This window comes from Ctenopharyngodon idella, chromosome 5 (genome assembly GCF_019924925.1).
Source record: "Ctenopharyngodon idella isolate HZGC_01 chromosome 5, HZGC01, whole genome shotgun sequence".
Lineage (NCBI taxonomy): Eukaryota > Metazoa > Chordata > Actinopteri > Cypriniformes > Xenocyprididae > Ctenopharyngodon > Ctenopharyngodon idella.
The window spans coordinates 25,238,922-25,253,795 of record NC_067224.1 but is presented as its reverse complement, the minus strand read 5'-3'; the positions used below and the strand labels follow the sequence as shown (position 1 = coordinate 25,253,795).

The 14,874-nt window shown below is 36.9% G+C and overlaps 2 protein-coding genes across 6 annotated transcripts in view; one reads left to right on the top strand and one right to left on the bottom strand.

Moving 5' to 3' along the window:
- The window catches only part of sptbn4a (spectrin, beta, non-erythrocytic 4a), a 28,572-nt gene extending 24,961 nt beyond the window's left edge, over positions 1 to 3,611 (top strand). Inside the window, exons 19-20 of the mRNA XM_051895106.1 lie at positions 1 to 43; positions 157 to 3,611. Of these exons, the coding sequence (XP_051751066.1) occupies positions 1 to 43; positions 157 to 513 (400 nt within the window). The 3' untranslated portion in view covers positions 514 to 3,611. The remainder of the gene's footprint in view (positions 44 to 156) is intronic.
- On the bottom strand, positions 1,739 to 12,249 carry si:dkey-27p18.3 (uncharacterized). Of its 5 annotated transcripts, none has more exons than XM_051895107.1 (13): positions 12,187 to 12,249; positions 9,355 to 9,392; positions 8,816 to 8,876; positions 8,287 to 8,565; positions 7,138 to 7,338; positions 6,819 to 7,012; positions 6,681 to 6,717; positions 6,530 to 6,573; positions 5,933 to 6,002; positions 5,526 to 5,729; positions 5,225 to 5,418; positions 5,091 to 5,127; positions 1,739 to 4,871 (listed from the first exon to the last, which is right to left on the bottom strand). In XM_051895107.1, exons 3-13 carry the CDS (start codon positions 8,838 to 8,840, stop codon positions 4,819 to 4,821), a joined length of 1,338 nt encoding a protein of 445 aa, XP_051751067.1. In that variant the 5' UTR covers positions 8,841 to 8,876; positions 9,355 to 9,392; positions 12,187 to 12,249; the 3' UTR covers positions 1,739 to 4,818. The 5 variants fall into 5 exon arrangements, with proteins under 5 accessions (XP_051751067.1, XP_051751071.1, XP_051751072.1 ...); XM_051895111.1 differs by having other exon boundaries at positions 7,138 to 7,167; XM_051895112.1 differs by lacking the exon at positions 7,138 to 7,338.
- Positions 12,250 to 14,874: the final 2,625 nt, after the last annotated feature.

Genomic DNA, 14,874 nt, shown 5'->3' with positions numbered 1-14,874 from the left:
GACCACTGCTGAAGGGGACTACATCTTCCTGGCTAAGGACGAGGTACGTCAAACAAAGCCCCATCAGGGAAAAAGATCAGAGTTGGTCAAAAGAGTTTGGTAAATATTCTGCCTATTGTGGCCCTATTACAAGTGTGTGTATGTTCTGTCCGACAGGAGGATCTGAAAGGTTGGGTCAACAGTATCAACGCAAGTCTGAAAGAGATTGAGGAAATTGCCAAGTGGGAAAAAGCCACAAACTCCTCAACTGACCCTGATAAATCAGAGCGCAAGGAACGTTCTGAAGGGGCGGAGCCATTGGAGGGGGCGGAGAGATCAGAGAGGTCAGAGAAGTCTGAGCGTTCAGACCGATCAGATAAAATAGAGGCATCGGACAAAAGCTCAGAAAAGAGGGACGCATCTGAGAAGGAGAGAGGAGATAGAGGTGAAAGGGGAGAGAGAGAGAGGGGCGAAGGAGGAGACCGGGGTTCCAGGGGTTCCAGGGGTTCCAGCACTTCGGGAAAAAGCAAATGACTCATCTCTCGACACGTTTATTTACTCATCCATCCCTCCATCTTTCCAGAGAGAAGACAGGACTTGCATTTCTCTGTCTCTGTCGCTCTGTTTGTCCTGACAGCCTGATTTCAGGACAGATGTAATTGAATATGTTTCTTGAATGTGTCGATGTGTGTCTGTGTGCGTGTGCCAATGTGTTGAAGAGAACGTCTGTGAAAGAATCAGTATATGAACGTATCCCAGCATCAGAGGGCCCGTTCAGCCGCCCTGCTCGACTCTCACAGAAAAGGCACTTTAGATTATTGAGGATGACTATAGCCCTTAATATTTTAGAAGCGTTTTCTTGAAGCAATATACTGTATGTAGTAACCGATGGCGCTTGTTTTAGCTGCTCTGCTCTTCCAAGCGAGTGCGAGAGAGAGAGAAGTGACAGAGAGGACTTTCCGAGAGAGAAATCTGGTGCGGTAGTAGGGACAGTGTTCCTCCTGATCGACATCCTTACACAGCCCAACACATGCATACGCACATGCACAGTGCATCATGGGAAAATGTTCGGTATGGAACACCATTCTCTCACCTGAGGCCGCACACGTCTTCCACCTGCTGCTCATAGTAATGGTTTTAATCATGTGAGATGCTTCACAGTGCTGAGGTGAGTGTGATTCGGTCCAAAGTATACTCGAAGAAGTCTCAATCACAATACGTGAACATAATGTGGCAGTGTGTGTGTGTGTGTGTGTGTGTGAATACAGCTCCATCCAGAAAGAGCTCAAATGTACTATGTATAATCTCATTGATCGTATTTATTAGGTTATCGTGATTCGAATTTAAAGTGCAAGGTTATTCTTCCCTGAACTAAGAGGAAGTACGATCACCCCCCGTATGTGTACAAATATGCTGCTTTTTATCATCTCTGCCCCCTTACATCACTCTTTGATTGTAAAATTAGTACACATAAAATAGGGTGTCTGTGACTTTGTCATGCTATAAAGAAAAAGATTGTATATATATATATTTGTATATATACTAGTAAACGAGATTTACTTCTATGAACTGCAGCGTCTAATTACAAAAAAAATATATCATTTTTATCAACTTCTGAAAATGTAACAAGTTAAAAGTTGTTTTAAAGTCCCCCTGGCTGAATTTAGGTGGTAAACATGCGCGTTAGCCGCCGTTTCCAAGATCTCTTGCATATGGAAAGCAACTTTTACTGTTTACGGTTTGTTTTTTGGGCCAGGGAGAAAGATCAGGATCCTTGTAAAAAAAAAAAAGAAATCACCATTAAAATACTTTTGTGTTTAATTTAGATGTTAAGAGAACTGTTTCCTGACAGCAGTTGCAATTAATATTGACAAAGACAATGACTTTCCCCCTAAAATAGTTGAAATATATATGTGCAAATTATATTTACACAGATATGATACAAACAAAAATATCATAGTAAACAAGAATCGTTAATAAACATTACAATTTGTCTGTTTTTAAGGTGTTTTTTTCCACTTGTTTGTACTGATGGTCCTATACAGCTTTATTTTACGTTGTAAATCATTTTGGTGAGGTCAAGCTTTTCCTCTCTGGCTCTGTTTTCACCACAAAAATTTTATCTTCTGAGTTTAAACTCTGACTGGCCTCATTGTCTATGCAACAGCATCATATTCAAACTAAGACCAATGTCTGAACTTGACATTAGACCTTGTAGAAACTAGCCCTGTGAATCTAAATCTGTGAATAATCACATTCATTATAATCTAACACTGTCAACAAACTTCTGCTTGGAAGATAAAAAACATTAGGACTCGTCTGATGGGTTTTTTGTGACAGTTTTTTCTCACTGTGGGTGCCTTATGAATGCATGTAATAAGCAGATGCAGGCACTTCATCCAGTATTACATTCAGTATGTTTCAGATAAAACTTGCATTTATGAATTCAATTAGTTTTGATCACAGAAAGCATTTCTTACAGACGCTTGACCCCGATCAGCTCCAGTTAAACATGCAAATATTGACCTGCATGTTGGCTGCTGAGCTGATTATGTGCATTTGCTTTCAGAAGTAGTTAGTTCCTACGGTCACATGACACAAAACAGCCCCTTATGACAGCCAAAAACAGTCACACACCCTCTGGACTGGCTTAGACTTGGTATGGGTCAAATCTGGATGTCTTTGATTATAATGTCATAGAAACTGCATAAATGGGGTCTAAACTTGTTTTGCACTATGTATCTGTGTTTGATAAATGTGATTGAATGAATGTCTGTTACCAAAATGTTGCTCTGTATGTCTCTCTCTTATCTTTGCTGAAGCAAATTCACTCCTGACAACCAGTCAACCAAGTCCCCCTCTCAAAGCATAGCCACAAAAAAAAAAAGGCAAGCCAAAAAATTTAAACTCATCTGACTTCACTTTCATACTCTTGTACATATGCAACATTTGTTTCAGAGTGACATTGACTATGGTCTACCTGCAAAAAGCACAATTTCTCCCCAAACAACAATCTGGAGTATTAAAAAAGACACTGGGAAGCACTACACCATGATCCCTGCATTTCCTAAAGCTGCCACATATGGTCAGTGTTGCGATTTCACTGCAGTGCTAAAATAACTTTTTTTTAAATAACTGAACTCTTCGATTAACCCAGAAATGTTGATAGACAGAGTCACTACACTGCATATGTGTAAGTAATTTTTAGACCATGTGGTCAGTTTTTGGTTTGCTAAACCTTCCTTTGTTTCTTTAGCAGTGCCACTCACTTATCTCCCCAGCTTGACCTCACCAGCAAGTCTTTATATTTTAATTCATTTCTGAAAGAATGAAAAAAAAAAAAAAAAAAGCCCTAAAATAGACAGTGTGGGTTGCCCTTCTTTATTCAAAGTTCACACATTACATCAAAGAAAAACACTATTAAGTTGCATGAAAGAGAATATAGAGGTGATTTCTATGCAACAGCTGTGCATGTTTATCAAAAGGGTTTCAATCTTCAGCAAAGCACTGGGTTTGGATGATGATAGAGAAATGAGTGGAATGAGCAGATCACTTGTATAGCTGAAATTAAACATTAAATAATTTATGTACTGATATCTGCACTACTTCATAAATACAGGTTGTATATATCAGTGTGCTGTGGAGTTTTGATTTTGGTGACTGTGTCTTATTTGCAGGTGTGTTTATTCATCTATAAAAATTGTTTGAAAAATTGGCCCTTCACTAATGATTACTTGACACTCCACTTTTAAAGTACCTTTACATTTAAACAATAATAATTAAACCCTTCACAGATAACTTAAAAGGAATATCTTTAAAAGACATGACTGAGCGGTATAGGCCTACAGATAAAGAGAAGTTGCGTCCCAAATGACACACTATGCACTTATTCACTATGTACTTATGCACTATGTACTCATCCATGTAGTATGTAAATTTTATAAGGTTATTTTGTCATTAAACATCAACATCTGATCCCCCTCCCCCTCCGCAACGTAATTAAAGCTGCGACAGTTGAGTGCATGAAGTGTCCAACATTCCACACTTAATTTTTTCCGTTAATTTAAAGCTTCATCCGGGTATTTAAAGTGCACTTTTTTTTTTGGAATTTTCTGTGTGAACACACTACTCGCACTATTTTTACTTAAAAACGTCACAGAATGCTGCATAAGTACGCAAATTGGGATGCACCTAGAGAATGTATTATTTTTAAGAGATGGTGTCAAGTCACATTTTAAAGCTAACATCTAGCCTCAATGTAACTTCTCAAATGATTTCCCTTTCTGACTTGACTATTGCCAGCATTTTCCATATTCAATTTAGCATCCATCTACAAAAGCTATAGTTGGATACAGCTTTCACCTCTAGATAAAAAGACAATATTAAAAGTAAAATAGCATAAAGTAACAAAATGAAAATGAATGTTTATTACACAATAATTTGCAGTTAAGTCTGGAGTCACAATGGTAACCTGTCAAGAAAATGAATGTATTTTGAACTGGTGGAACAAACACCTTTGACCACTAGGGAAAATTTGCGTAAACAATAAAACACCCATTTAATAGCTATACACCCTAATTATTTCTATAATGCTTTATATCTCTTAGGTTTCAGGCAAATATTAGAAGAGAAATGCAAAAACGGATATAATTCATCGGTACATAACATGATCTCTATAGAGTAGACTTTTACTTCATTCACATCACATAAATGGTTTATAATAATCAGACTTTTTTATTTGCACACTTTATATAAACCTATATTCACACTTTAATAGCTAATAATCATTTAGCGTTGCAGTAAGCAATGGTGGACAGAGTGACAAGCGAGTACTGATCCTCACTGCCAAATTCTGGGAAAGAATTGCCAGATTGATTTGTTGGTTGAATTGTCTGTTTTTGAGAGAGAGAGAGAGAGAGAGAGAGAGAGAGAGAGAGAGAGAGAGAGAGAGAGAGAGAGAGAGAGAGAGAGAGAGAGAGAGAGAGAGAGAGAGAGAGAGAGAGAGAGAGAGAGAGAGAATGTAAAAAAAAAGTTAAAAATGTGTTACTGAGCATTAGGACATACAACAAACAGAAATCAAATAATATTGATTATAGTTAATCTATACCTACTTTTATGTGGATATATTTTGACACCCATTTTCCTCCCCTGTAAAAGAATGATTACAGCATGAGTTTACAAGTGACGTTTTTTAAATGATACATTTTATGGCAGTTTTCATATTTTGGATCATCTTGATAAATACCTGTTCCATTAACCAATACACAACTTTGTCAATTGCATCTGAATTCTTCTGACACTTCAGTAATCCTTTATCCTCAAAGAACAGACAATCCACTGTGAGTATGTCTGTCCTGGTAACACATCTGCTGCTGTCTGGTACAGTTTTCTCTGGGTCAAATGTGTGATGAAGCACCACTAGAACAGCCAGCTTAGTGTCTGTTCAAGGACATAAACAAATATAAAATATTTATAAGTGTATTACCTTGACTCAAAGTACTCTTTAAAAAAAAAAAAAAGTAAAAATAATGTGATGATCAAACAACCTGTAGAGTAACTGAATTTGTTCAGTGCTGCTTCAATGTCAGTTCCAGTTCGAGAAACAATAGGACAGAAAATCAAAATAATGTTACTCTCTTCCACTGTAGCAACTTCTCCCAGAATCTCAATTTTTTTTCCCAGAGTGGTGATAAATTCCTTGTCACAGTTATTTGTCTTTCCAGCCAAAATGGAGCACACTTTGACCCCCTCTGGAAAATGAATTGGGATGGACTAAGTAAAATGGTAATGTACAAATAAGATCATAAAAATAGATGCAACACAACACATTTTTAAAAATTAATTCCATTCTTTGGAATGGTGCCCTGAAAGATGAGTTATAATCAAAAAGTCAAGCATGTAATATGTGTAAATAAACAACTGGTTATTATAAGTGATCCCTCAAAAAACTCACTTTTACTAGAAATGTTCTCCTCTCTCTGCCTCTTTCTCACCGTTTGCTGAGATTCACCTTTATTCTGTAGCTGTGTTTACCAGAGAAATAAAAAAAAAGTCTTAAATAGAAGAAATAAATGACATTTTAAACAGCATCTTAGGTGTAACAGTTTAAGACAGGGGGCCTCATTTATAAAATGTTGCATAGAAACAGTCCTACATTTAATCTTACTATCATTTCTCAACTATGCGTACATGTGATTCATAGAATGAACCTACGCACAGAAAACGCGTGTACGCCTCTTTCAGATGTGAAATCTATAAATTGCAAATGATTTTGAACTTGTGCGCAGCTGAATGGTTTTAGTTCTCTACCTTGTAAACAATGCCTAATTAATGTCATTTACATATTTAAAAAAAAAACAAAACAAAAAAAAACAGTCATTATCCAAATCCTACAAGGAAAAATGTGTACGTCTGCTCTGACCCTGACGTGGTGCTAAGCACTTTTCCACTTCAAAGACCATTTTTATAAATATGAGTGTTGGCGATTTATGTGTAAGCACACTCTTAAGATCAAATCTGTGCGTACGCACGTTTTATAAATGAGGCTTACCTTATTTGATTTGTGTGGGCTTTCATTTTGGATATGTCCAGGCCCTGAGTTTGTAAAACATTTTGGTAATATCAGTAGAAATGAAGATAAAATGATTAGCAACATATAATACTGATTAAATGTATTTGCTGTTAAAGTGACATTAACTTACTTTGACAGTGAGATATTTTGGCACCTGTTTTCCACCACTGCAGAGAATGATTACAACATGAGCTTACTGAGAAAACAGTGATATGATTTTCAAATGAAATATTTCAGAGCATATTGTATAGAGCATCTTGTTAAATACCTGCTGTTTTAACCAATGCTCAACTTTGCCAAATGCATCTGAATTCTTCTGACACTTCAGTAATCCTTCATCCTCAAAGAACAGACAATCCACTGTGAGTATGTCTGTCCTGGTAACACATCTGCTGCTGTCTGTTACAGTTTTCTCTGGGTCAAATGTGTGATGAAGCACCACTAGAACAGCCAGCTGGGAGTCTGTTTAGGAAATAGACAAATTTGTCTAATGTCCTCACCATAAAAAATGTCATGTCTCCAGAATATTCTGAATAATTAAAACATTATTTATTACTTAAAATAGAGTGACAATATACTCAAATAACCTGTCTTGCCACTGAATCTTTTAAGTGCTTCTTCAATATCAGTCCGAGTTCGGGAAACAGCAGGACAGAAAACCAAAATAATGTTACTCTCTTCCACTGTAGAAACTTCCCTCAGATTCAGAATTCTGTTTTTCAGAAAGTCAGTAAATTCCTTATCTGCGTTATTTGTTTTTCCAGACCGAAATATGCACACTTTGACATCTGGAAAATTTTATAGCATATTAAAAAAAAAAAAAAAAAAAAAGAAGAAAATTGCATGTTATGGATATGCAGTTCATGTCAATTCTGACTTCACATATACAAATCCACATTTTCACCCAAATGTATACTGTATCAGCCTTTTAACCTTATTACAGTTCCTGTTCTTTCTCTTTCCCATGAAAATTACATTACATAACTAGCTAATCTGTGTCTATGTTAACATGTGGCAACAAGTACTAAGACTGAAGACATTTATAACATTGTCCTTCTATCATTTACTCTAACGATTGCTCTTGAAATGACAGGATGTTTCTAGCAGATATAGTAAATACATTCTAGAATGTGTGGTACATTGCAACATTGTTTATCTACTCTGAATGCACAGCCCTCATTTCGAAATCATCCTAATTTAAACCTCCTCCTTTCTTTCAGTCTTTGACGATGAAATTATCATCAGACAATTTTTTTTTCAGTTAAATTAACAGTAATCACAGATCAGTTTTATATAATTCCATATGTCCTGCAGTTACTGAAACCTTGATCATGACTGACCTGACCAGCGCTGCAGCATTAATATTCTGATGATCTTTTTTCAGCGCATCTCTTTTTTCTAGACTATGGAAAACTATACACACAATTCCCGATAAAAAAATCAAGCATATTATATCTTTAATAAACATTCATATATACAAGATAACCACATTTGATTTATTTAATATTGAATAAATCAAGTGTCCTGTGTTCAAACTTCATTTACTTTTAGCTTTGTGTTTTTTTTTTTCTTCTTTCTTTTCATTCTTGAAACCTTGATCATGGCTGACCTGCTCCATCCACTGTCTTCATGTGGATATGCATGTTAATGTAAAGATTTAACTTTGGAATACACAAAAATGATTTATTCAGATGTATCCTGAGAAACTATAAATGTGATATACCATAAACACCCACCATTGTCCGGTAATTTCTGATCTGAACATCCTGGTTGTTGATCACTCAGACGTTTTATTTTATTTTCTGGTTTGGCTTCCTTTTCCTCTTGTTTACTGGTTTCCATCACTGTGTTCACTAGGAGTCTCATGTTCTCGTGTTCACTCATCTGTTTGCTCAAATCCTCCTTTTGCACGCCGTTCTCCTCAGTCAGTGTCTCTTCCTCTGTCTGCAGCGCTGCAGCATTAATATTCTGATGATCTTCTTTCAGCGCATCTCTTTTTTCTAGACAATGGAAAACTATACACACAATTCCCGATAAAAATCAAGCATATTATATCCTTAATAAAAATTCATATATACAAGATAACCACATTTGATTTATTTAATATTGAAGTGTCCTGTGTTCAAACTTCATTTACTTTAAGCTTTGTGTTTTTTTTTCTTTTTCAGATGGAGTCCACTAAGTTCCTCGTGTCTGTCCTGATCACTGACACACACACACACACACACACACACACACAAAAAAGAGAGTCCTAACAGATCTCACCTGCTGATAAAGCAGAATTTGCCATTTCTGTTCTCTCTTTATCAGTCCATTTTTTGCCGATCTGTTGAAGAGAAGAACATTGTCCAACAACCTTATATGAAATACAAACTTTTGTGAAATACTCATATGACCGTTTAGGTTGATGATACAAGTACTGTCGAGTAGTATTGTTGAATATAGTGAGAATATAATCTATATAAAGCGAGCAATCAAATTCCACTAGGTTTGATGATCCAACACTCTTAGAAAAAATTGTTCAAAGATGTTACCTTCAGGCGCTACAATAGCGTGTCACTGGGGCAATACCCTTAAAGGTACTTCTTTGTACCTTATTTACTCATTGTTGTACCATTATACTACTCTACTACGAGGCACCTTTTAGGTGTAGATAAGGTACAAAGTTGCCCCTTTAAGGGTACTGCCCTAGTGGAGAAAAAAAGAGAAAAAAATGTGGACTTGCATAAATGATTATTATTTTTTATATCATATTAATGGTATTTTTGATTAAGGTAAATAAAATAGATTTTAACAGAACTTACTGTTGATTTCAGCTTCCATTTTGTCTCCTTAACAGGAACTTAAAGACACAAAGTGACACAGAATGAGCTTTAAGCTTTAAGTGCCATGTTGGGAATGATAATCCCTAATGTCAGAGGTGCGAAGCCCTGATTTCAAACATGCGCATATTGATATGGACATAGCAGTTTAAACTTCAATGTACATTATTATGCATAGTATAGAGGGTATGCATTGACGTCACTTTCCCGCCGGAACATGCCCCCTCAGCCAGAATGAGTGGCAAAGGAGCCTGCTGCATGCACACTTTCGTTGCGCACTTCAGCTGAGTCATTAGCTGTGTCCCAATTCAGGGGCTGTGCACTTTGGAGTGCATGAAAGGGGTGGGGCTTTGGAGTGGAGGGTTGCCAGGTCTGCGCAACAAAACCATCCCAAAAGTAGCGTAATCACAGCACAAGTGTAAAAGTATCCCAATCCCAGACGTGGCAACAATGAGCCGAGCGTTGTTACATGGCTAGCGGCTGTGTGACAGACAGCTGACGTTTGTGTGTGCATTTTAAAGTTTTATGACTTTCTATTGGGTTTTGACATGCTTCACTGCCGGCGACGACGGGACACTGGACCAAAATATGTATGGTTAAACTATGTAATGTTAGTTTTATATCGTTAGCAACTAAAGACAAAATTTGAATGGATCATAGATCTGTTTTGTATGTTCAAATATTTTATGGTTTGATTTGAGTATGTGAGTTAGTTTCTTTTACTCTTCCCCCTTTTTGAAAAGGCTTTTTAATGTAAAAACATTTAATTTACATGATGAAAAAATGATTGTAGGCCTATATGTTGTATATGTTTAATGTTTCATGTAAAATTGTAAGTTCCACAAAAGAAATAAACAATGAACAGAACAATTCTCTTTTATTTACACATGTGAACATATGTAAAAATAATAACAGAAATTACTCCGGCTCATTTACAAATAAATTACATTACAAATATAATGTATACATCTTATGCATTTCTTTTTTAACTTACATCACAAAAATAAACTACAGAAATTAGGCTGTTTCATTGACAAAGTGACATTTAAATAATATTTATATCGACACATTTTAATGTACCCATTTTATGCACTGTATTCTGTTCTTGAGAAAAGTGGGGGGGGGGGGGGGGGGGGGGGGGGGGGAGCGGCCTTTGAAGTGCGACTGTCACCGAGGAGGGCTGATGTAATTCGAGAGCGACTTAAAGTGCACCCTCTCCGTTTCCCCGTCGAATGAAGCGTCGATCTCAAGACACTTCGCGGTCTACACTATCCCACAATTGCGCGCCAGTGACGACAGGAGCGCTGTGTGAATTCACATAAATGTAAGCAATGCCCTGGTTTCACCAATATGTAATATCTAAATCAAACTAATATCCATGATGTCCAAAACGTCAGTTTTTCATAAATACAATATTTGTCTCTGAGATGGAGTGCAGTTGAATAAAATCCTAAAGTACTGTACTTTAAATTTAGACTTAAATACAGCTTAAATAGAGTAAATGTATAAATATGAATGAATATATTTTCACAGTTAACGTTTCATTTAACATAAAAAAACAAACAAGATTAACTAGTTGCTAACGATATAAAACTAACATTACATAGTTTAACCATACATATTTTGGTCCAGTGTCCCGTCGTCGCCGGCAGTGAAGCATGTCAAAACCCAATAGAAAGTCACAAAACTTTAAAATGCACACACAAACGTCAAATGTCACACAGCCGCTAGCCATGTAACGGCTCGGCTCATTGTTGCCACGTCTAGGATTGGGATACTTTTACACTTGTGCTGTGATTACGCTACTGTTGGGATGGTTTTGTTGCGCAGACCTGGCAACCCTCTACTCCAAAGCCCCACCCCTTTCATGCACTCCGAAGTGCGTAGCACCTGAATTGGGACACAGCTAAAGAGTATAGAACCCAAGAGGCGAAAATCTGATGCTTTTTGGGTAACAGCCACGAAGAGGCGCTTCGGTAGCACGGCCGCCATTTTGGGGTGAAAATGCCAACTGGACAATAGAATCCATCACATCTTACGCACCCAAAATCGGCGAATCTCACAGCCAAATCAGAAACGCAATAGAAAATTTCTCAAATTCAGTAAATTTTGACACAGGTAAATGTTGTATTGTGTTAACCTATATGTGTATTATATTATCATCAGTTGTGGAATCCAACCATTACACACCTGAGGTAACGTAGTTAGCCTACTATTTCCATTTTATGCAACTTTACATATTTACTATTAACAGTAAATTAATTATTAATAATTAATAAAGTTAAGATCATCATGTTTGTAGCGTGATCCAAGGGAATCGTACCGTAACTATTATTACAATAATAAATGCACAAAATTTATTGAAATAGACCTCATGTTTAATATTATAGTTTCGTCCTTACATCTACAATAATACAAAATATTGCAAATGTGACGGTCTTGCCTGGGTGGTCTTTCTGCACAATGGAGAACACGTAGAAATAAGGGAAACTGCATGGAGAATTAAAATCACTTCCACAGCTTGTCTCATTATCTCTGCTGTTTATTTAAAACAGTTCTTTCTTTTTTAGTCTTTTCAAATCAATTAAATCTTTATGCGTTGTGATCGTATAGTGTTAACAATTTTTTTAACAATTTGACAACTTCAATAGATATTTCAATTAATTGATCACAAATAAATGAAAAACTGAACATTTCAATTCAATTAAGTTGGATCGGAGGGTAAACATCCCCACCTAGCGGCAAACATATACAATTCCATTTTAACAATTAATTAATTCATTAAACATGAAAACAACACATCTTACAACATACCTGCACAATGGGGAACACGTAGAAATAAGGGATACTGCACGGAGAATCAAAATCACTTCTACATAAAACAAAGACAATGCACAAATTAATTACGACTAGGCCTCGTAATACAAACTAAAAATAACTCAACATAAAACACCACATTCGACGCCAAACACATAACAGTTCTACAAGAACTTCATTGCAGGATAAAACCACAATAAAGCAGTTAGTTATGTATTTTTAATCATTTTAACTTATAATTCTCCGGCTGCTGAAAACGTGCGACTTACCTACAGCATGTCTCATTATCTCTGCTGTGGGCGGTCCCTATTTCACGTGCTATATGCCATCACGTAGCAGACAGATGGCGCTGTCCCCATTTATGCATCAATTTAACACTTTTACACACCGTTACACAAGCCTCGTCAGTATTTACGTCCGCAAAAAAAAAATCTGATTGTTTGGATGGACGAGAGGCAGAATTTTCGTTCAGCGTGCCAGAGGTTTTGGGTTCTAATCCGCCCTTGTGTCATTTATTTTTATTTTTTTCTCATTACAACGAAAGATCAGTGATTGTATATCAAGAGCAGGGACACGTTTATGTGCATTTTGTTTTGTGATTTCACCGGAACGAATAGAGTATCCGGTCACAACAGCCTTAACCGATAGATTGAAGCGCTCGTCCGTGGGAAGACTGCGCAGTGTGCACGAGCGCAAAGAGAACACTGTTGCGCCACTGAAAACAGCGGCAACGAGCAGTCAACATGATTTCAAAAACAACACATCCCAGCGCCAGATCGCCTATTATTTAACACAAACGAGTAAATTGCTAATCAACTAGAGATGTTTCTTTTGTATTAGTATACATCCGTGCCGCGAGTTTCAAAAAGTGGTGGGGACATATCTCACCCGTCCCACCCGCAAATTACGCCTATATATATTCTGTTTTATATTTATTGTCCAACATTCCCAATTTTTCTGATGCTTGTCCTTAATTTAATTTCATATGTTGGTATTAATTCAGTGTTTATAATGCTAATACTTGAAATTCAAATAATTTCAACCCAAACTGATTGGGTTTCTAGAGTGCAAAGGTTTGTGGAGGAAAAAAAAAAGTGGAAGACTATCGTTAAAAGGATTTGATGATCACTAGTGATTGTACGTTATTCTGTGTTGTCATCATTCAGGTTTTCAGCTAATTTCAGCTTTAATGTACGTTTTTTTTTAACAAAGCAGCTGATATTGCCATAGAAACTAATGGACTGCCGAGTCGCTTTCACCCCAAAATGGCGGAAACGCAGGGCTGCTGCTGGGCGCCGGTGTTGCAATGGAACGTTCTATTGAGTTTCGCTTCTTGTTAGTGTATATTCTTTGCTCTGAGGAAGACCCCGAGGGTTTAGGGTGCCATTTGGGATACAGCCTCTGTGCAGTAGGCCATTGAATTTGGAAATCCCATGTTTGCTTTTGTGCCGGTTTTTCAAAGAAAATTGGATTGAATCATCACCCGATCAGACACACACTTTTTCAGTTTAACAAATTCGGTCAGTCTGGCAGTGCCAGTATCAACGACAGCGAAAATAAATTACAGTAAATTTTATCTTGTAGATTTCGGTTGTTAAGTGACATTTTGTGTATGGTTAGCATGTATGTTAGCATGAACTTGACTTACCTTTCTTCAAATCTTCTGCCTCAGCTGAAATGCAGCGCCGAAGTGAACCTGATCGGAACAACCCGTCACACTGGTCTGATCTCTGAGGAAAAATACAGGTGCTGGTCATATAATTAGAATATCATCAAAAAGTTCATTTTTTTATTATAAATTATTTTTAAAAATGAAACTTTCATATATTCTAGATTCCCTACATGTAAAGTAAAACATTTCAAAAAAATTTTTTTTTAATTTTGATGATTAGAGCGTACAGCTCATGAAAGTCCAAAATCCAGTATTTCAAAATATTAGAATATTTCTTAAGATCAATCAAAAAATGGATTTGCAAAACAGAAAAGTTCAAGTTCTTTAAAGTATGTTCTTTTGTGCACTCAATACTTGATCGGCAGGACATATTACAGCAAATGACTTGCTCCTAGCACAAATTACAGCATCACTGAAGTGTGGCATGGAAGTGATCAGCCTGTGGCACTGCTGAGGCACTATTGAGCCTTCAGATCATCTGTATATTGTTGGATCGACTGTTTCTCATCTTTCTCTTGAAAATATCCCATAGATTCAGGTCAGGCATATTGGCTGGCCAATAAAGCACAGTAATATCATGGTCAGCAAACCACTTGGAAGTGGTTTTTGCACTGTGGGCAGGTGCTAAAGTCCTGCTGGAAAAGGAAATCAGCATCTCCATAAAGCTTGTCAGCAGATGGAAGCATAAAGTGCTCCAAAATCTCCTGGAAGATGGCTGCATTGACTCTGCACTTGATAAAACACAATGGACCAACACCAGCAGACGTCACGGCCCCCCCAAATCATTATTGACTTCAGAAACTTCACACTAGACTTCAAGCAGCTTGGATTCTGTGCCTCTCCAGTCTTCCTTCATACTCTGGGACCATGATTTCAACATGAAATGCAAAATTTACTTTTATCTGAAAAGAGGACTTTCGACCACTGTTCACTGTCCAGTTCTTTTTCTCCTTAGCCCAGGTAAGATGCTTCTGACGTTGTCTCTGGTTCAGAAGTGGCTTGGTAGTCCTTTT

Bases quoted from the DNA above. Each gene is read 5' to 3' on its own strand.
- si:dkey-27p18.3 (XM_051895107.1), bottom strand. From the start codon at position 8,840: ATGGCAAATTCTGCTTTATCAGCAG. The intron at 7,013-7,137 runs GTTATTTGAGTA...TTTCCTAAACAG, and splicing joins AAGATTCAGTGGCAAGACAG to ACTCCCAGCTGGCTGTTCTA. The intron at 5,419-5,525 runs GTTGTTTGATCA...GTCCTTGAACAG, and splicing joins CAAATTCAGTTACTCTACAG to ACACTAAGCTGGCTGTTCTA.